A 6,388-nucleotide genomic window follows, 5' to 3' on the forward strand; every position below is an offset into this window, starting at 1 on the left:
CCTCAGTTAGTTGGACCTTTTTAAACAAGTCCAACTTGAGTTTTACTTTCGCAGATTTCGTCGGGAAACAAGTTCGCGACGCGGAGGTGTTCCCACAAGTTTGTTGGAAATTAAATTCGAGACAGTACAGTCTGCGGTGTCTCCGCACCACGGAGCCACTTTTTGTCCATTGGTTGACGCGGAGCCACTACTTCCAAGAACAACTTCAAGCTGCCTTGGCAGCTTGCTTGGCCAAGGGTTGGGGTCCTCCTCAGGGACCCTTAGGGTGGTCCCGGGGAGTCGTACCCGAACGTTTTGACCCTAAAAACATTTATTAAGATACTAGGGTAACCTTCACTGATTTTAGACTCCAAACAACCCGTAAAAACATGAACAACATACTAGAACATACCAACACGTAAAAGACTTGTTTCCGAACGTTTTGGTCCAAGGCGTTTGACTTCCAAACTCTTTAAAACTTACTAAAAAGGATATTCTTCATTATTTTAACAAGTTATTATTGCATAGGACAAATGTAAGGCTCTACTTTATCCTACTTCAGTTTGAGGGGTGTTACAATATCCCCCACTTGGGAACATTCGTCCTCGAATGACACTTTAAAATATTAAGGGAAATGACTCAAGACTAGCAGCCCACAACAATCATACAATATCAATATGAAAGCACTCATCAAGGAGGAAATATCAACTCCACATAACAAGCCATTACAACACAACTTCATTTAAATTTATGGAAGTAGGAATCACACCTACAACTCAACATGCCTCAAAACCCCCCTTTTTTTTTCCATTTTTCATTTATTTGGAGGAACTTCCTTCTCCATAGCACCTCATGCTCATAACAACATCAAAGAACACAATATGCAATTATCTAATTTAAACACAATCATGCTACATTAAGAATACACTTAATTATGCTCAACTAATCTCAACTCTAACAACTTTTAGCAACTCACCAATTTATGCATATAAGGAGAACAACGATCATGAAACTGATTTTCTCATTTAAATCAAGAACTCAATTTAAAGCATGCATCATTATAAGGAGAAATATAGAAACTCATTTTTTTTCCACGCAAGACTCCAAAAACCATGCATCATGCTTCTACAATTCTATGACTCAAACACGATTAGGAATAGTAGAAAGAGACAAGAATATCCAAACTCACCTCAACTCATCATTCAACATACCATCCCCACTTAGGAGAAACCCATCTAAACCAACACAAAAGGATTCCAACACAAAACTAGAAATTATGACTTACCGGCACCTTCATCCGGATTTGCTTCCTTGTTAGTTTGGAGAGCATAGAAATGATTCCTTGCTTGACCATCAACACTAGGACCACTATAAGGAGCCTGCCTAGCATTCCTTCCTTTAGCCACAATATTAGGACAATCTCTTACCTCGTGATCATTTTTTCCACAACCTCAGCAACCACTAGTGCCGGAATGACATTTCCAAAAATGCTTCTTTCCATAAGTGGAACAAGTAGGCTTAGAAATTAGAGAAGCACCACCTCCTTCATGGTTAACCTTAGGAGCACTGGAGAAATCTTGATTTGGAGCCCTCTTCTTAAACTTAGGTTGTGCTTGATCCTCGTACCTACCCCTTTTTAAATCGCTCCTCACCCTAATCATCTTGGACTCCTCAATAGATTGAGCATACACAACAAGCCTAGAGATGTTCATGTCACCATGGAGCATTGCAGTATGACACTCTTTTTTCACCAAGTCGGATACATCGGTAACAAACCTACTCATCTCCTCTCTAGAGTTAGACACCAAAGATGGAGCATACCTAGACAAAATAGAGAACTTCAAAGCATACTCCTTCACACTCATATTACCTTGCCTAACATTAATGAACTCCTCAATTTTGCACTCCCTCATCTCTAAGGGAAAGTACTTACCAAAGAATGCTTCATTAAACTCCTCCCGTTCTATAGGACCCGCTTCTTCCGGCCTATTTGCCTTCCATTGAGTGTACCAAATTTGGGCTACCTCCTCCAATTGGTATGAAGCCAATTCCGATTTCTCTCAATAAGGTACTCCCATAGCATCCACAATTTTGTAAATCTCATCCAAGAATCCTTGTGGATCTTCTCCAATTCTAGAGCCCAAAAAGATAGGAGGATTCCTCCTCATGAAGTCACTCAACCTTGAGGAAGTCGTACTCTAATTAGCATTCACCCTAGGCCCCACATCTCTATTTGCTTGAGCCGTCATGGCTTGAGCTAGAGTTAGAAAAGCCACCCTAATCTCTTCATTAGTCATGGCCAGAAGAACCACCGAAACCTACCAACAACAATCAATTCAATAAAAAGAGTTCAAAAGCCTTCTTACCATAATCCAAAGCCATAGCCAAAATCACCAATACTTCACCCATAAGGCTTACCACCATTAATTCATCCATTATCAACAATTAATCACATATAAACAATAAACAACGCAAGAGATATCAATACCATTAACTTTATACATAATTTCATCAACTTTGAATTTATTGAAATAGACCCACTTCATAGCAAATTTTACGATTTTGTAGATGACAAGGGTTCAAGGAGTATTTCATTCAAAACCCACAAGCAAACATCAATTAATCCATACCCAAACCTTTCAAATCATTTTCATGCAAGAACCCTTGATAGAATTCAAAAACAAGCTTTTGGTCACTTTTTGAAAACATCGTAAAATCCTTTGAAATTGACTCTGGGATGAAGATGAGTCCTAGATGAAGAGCCACCATACCTCAATTGATGAAATCTCAACGAAATTTGGTGGAAGGGAACCCTCAATTGAAACCCTAGCTCTCCGCCTTTTTCTTCCTTGAATTTGAGAGAACTTTAGAGAGAGAAAGAACTTTGGGGTTTTGATCTTGGAAGAATGAATTCAAAAACACCTCTTAAATGTTTTAATACCTTTAAAATACTTAAAAACACTTGAAATAATAATAAACCAAACTACCCCTCACTTAGTTGGACCTTTTCAAACAAGTCCAACTTGAGTTTTACTTTCGCAGATTTCGTCGGGAAACAAGTTTGCGATGCGGAGGTGTTCCCACAAGTTTGTTGGAAATTAAATTCGAGACAGTAAAGTCTGCAGTGTCTCCGCACCACGAAGCCACTTTTTGTCCATTGGTTGACGCGGAGCCACTCCCTCCAAGAACAACTTCAAGCTACCTTGGCAGCTTGCTTGGCCAAGGGTTGGGGTCCTCCTCGGGGACCTTAGGGTGGTCCCGGGGAGTCGTACCTGAACGTTTTGACCCTAAAAACATTTATTAAGACACTAGGGTAACCTTCACTGATTTTAGACTCCAAACAACCCATAAAAACATGAACAACATACTAGAACACACCAACACGTAAAAGACTAGTTTCCGAAAGTCTTGGTCTTCCCTTGACGTTTGACTTCTAAACTCTTTAAAACTGACTAAAAAGGATATTCTTCATTGTTTTAACAAATTATTAATGCATAGGACCCATGTGAGGCTCTACTTTATCCTACTTTATTTTGAGGGGTGTTACAATATCCCCCACTTGGGAACATTCGTCCTCGAATGACACTTTAAGACATTAAGGGATTGACTCAAGATTAGCAGCCCACAACAATCATACAATATCATTATGAAAGCACTCATCAAGGAGGAAACATCAACTCCACATAACAAGCCATTACAACACAACTTCATTCAAATTTATGGAAGTAGGAATCACACCTACAACTCAACATGCATCAAACCCCCTACCCCCCTCTTTTTTTTAAAATTTTTTCATTTATTTGGTGGAACTTCCATCTCCATAGCACCTCATGCTCATAACAACATCAAAGAACACAATATGCAATTATCTTATTAAAACACAATCATGCTACATCAAGAATACACTTAAGTATGCTCAACTAATCTCAACTCTAACAACTTTTAGCAACTCACCAATTTATGCATATACGGAGAACAACGATCATGAAACTAATTTTCTCATGTAAATCAAGAACTTAATTTAAAGCATGCATCATTATAAGGAGAAATATAAAAACTCATTTTTTTTTCACACAAGACTCCAAAAACCATGCATCATGCTTCTACAATTCTATGACTCAAACACGATTAGGAATAGTAGAAAGAGACAAGAATATCCAAACTCACCTCAACTCATCATTCAACATACCATCCCCCACTTAGGAGAAACCTATCTAAACTAACACAAAATTAGAAATTATGACTTACCGGCACCTTCATCCGTATATGCTTCCTTGTTAGTTTGGAGAGCATAGAAATGATTCCTTCCTTGACCATCAACACTAGGACCACTATAAGGAGCTTGCCTAGCATTCCTTCCTTTAGCCACAATATTAGGACAATCTCTTACCTTGTGATCATTTTTTCCACAGCCATAGCAACCACTAGTGACGGATAGACATTTCCCAAAATGCTTCTTTCCACAAGTAGGCTTAAAAATTTGAGAACCACCACCTCCTTCATGGTTAACCTTAGGATCACTTGAGAAATCTTGATTTGGAGCCCTCTTCTTAAACTTAGGTTGTCCTTGATCCTCGTACCTACCCCTTTTTAAATCTTTCCTCACCCTAGTCATCTTGGACTCCTCAATAGAATGAGCATACACAACAAGCCTAGAGATGTTCATGTCACCATGGAGCATTGCCCTACGGCACTCTTCTTTCACCAAGTTGGATACACCGATAACAAACCTACTCATCTCCTCTTTAAAGTTAGACACCAAAGATGGAGAATACCTAGACAACATGGAGAACTTCAAAGCATACTCCTCCACACTCATATTACATTGCTTAAGATTAATGAACTCCTCAATTTTGCACTCCCTCTTCTCTAGGGGAAAGTACTTACCCAAGAATGCTTCCTTAAACTCCTCCCATTCTATAGGACCCGCTTTCTCTCAAGAAGATACTCCCATAGCATCCACAATTTTGTAAATCTCATCCAAGAATCCTTGTGGATCTTCTCCAATTCTAGAGCCCAAAAAGATAGGAGGATTCCTCCTCCTGAAGTCTCTCAACTTTGAGGCAGTCGTACTCTCATTAGCATTCACCCTAGGCCCCACATCTCTATTTGCTTGAGCCGTCATGGCTTGAGCTAGAGTTAGAAAAGCTGCCCAATCTCTTCATTCGTAATGGCCGGGGGAACCACCAAAACCTCATTCTCTTGATTACCTATGGGGACATGGTCACCTTGAAGACCTTGAGGAGGAACTCCCCCATCCACATTCTCCTCTTTCCCTCTCTTAGGATTAGACCTCGTATTCATATCCTATAAACACAAGACACGGATTAGGAAAGATACTTATAGACCAAACCCTAAGGCACGAAGTCATGATTAATAAAATAAGTGAAACTTCTACCGTCCTATGGCCTCTCGCTCATAGATGTGTCGCGACTCACACTGATGTACAAGACTCTAGTAGATGTGGCATATGAGACTTTGAATCATAAGGGACAATTTCCAAAACCTTATGCTCTGATACCAAGTTTGTAACAACCCGAGAGCACTGCTAAGTCGTAACATGCGTACTCGACCTCTCGGAGGTCTAATACAAGCCTCTTGGCATATTCATTCATCGCATTCGGTAATAAAAACCGTAAGGAATTTAAACACTTTTTAATACAAATTCATAATACTCAAAATCTTTCAAATGCAACGAAGTAGAATTTCTAAGTCTCATGTACCATCTTAGGCACGAATAGAACATCTTAGGGCCACACCCCTTTACAACAAAATATAAGTCTTATAAAATGTCTAAGTGAAAATACTAGAAAGGTAACAACTATGTCCTCGAATATATGAGGACATACCAAGGTTTTTGAAAAGAGTCAATATCCCAAGCTTCCTCAAAAGATCTCTTCACTTTCCACCACCTCCGCTTGTAACAATAGAGAGATATGGAATTAGTACAATAAGTTCTAAGTATGATGACCATGCAAGAAAATATGCACAACGGACATTTACAAGGAATGTATGCTTTTAAGTAATTCTTTAACAAACCTTTAAAACCACAAGCATAAACCCACATTTCAAGTCACAATTCACAAATAAGACCATATTCAAATCATTTACAACTCAATTAACACAAGTGTACAATACTTAAAAAAGATAGCAAAGTAAGTCCTTTATTACCATTTAAGCCTCTATCTCAAGTCACCCTAAGCCACACTTAAGTGAATAATGAAGTGACCGCCCATACAACCTCTTCATATACACCTATGTGTTCTTAAGAGTTACCATAGACAAGGGTTTTATCATTACATTATAACATACTAAGTCAACATTCTTTATAAAACTATTTAGGAGACACACAAGCATATAGGGGACAATCACATAATAGCCCTAAGGCTTAGGAAACTCACTTTAGTAT

General features: G+C 38.9%; 1 protein-coding gene across 1 annotated transcript in view; it reads right to left on the minus strand.

The window, feature by feature from the left end:
* Positions 1–5,118: 5,118 nt before the first annotated feature.
* Positions 5,119–6,388, minus strand: part of LOC125861503 (uncharacterized) — a 7,912-nt gene continuing 6,642 nt past the window's right edge. The window contains exons 6-7 of the mRNA XM_049541386.1: positions 5,486–5,493; positions 5,119–5,286 (exon numbers count right to left, since the gene is read on the minus strand). Coding sequence (XP_049397343.1) covers positions 5,119–5,286; positions 5,486–5,493 — 176 coding nt within the window. The remainder of the gene's footprint in view (positions 5,287–5,485; positions 5,494–6,388) is intronic.

This window comes from Solanum stenotomum, chromosome 4 (genome assembly GCF_019186545.1).
Source record: "Solanum stenotomum isolate F172 chromosome 4, ASM1918654v1, whole genome shotgun sequence".
NCBI classification, from domain to species: domain Eukaryota; kingdom Viridiplantae; phylum Streptophyta; class Magnoliopsida; order Solanales; family Solanaceae; genus Solanum; species Solanum stenotomum.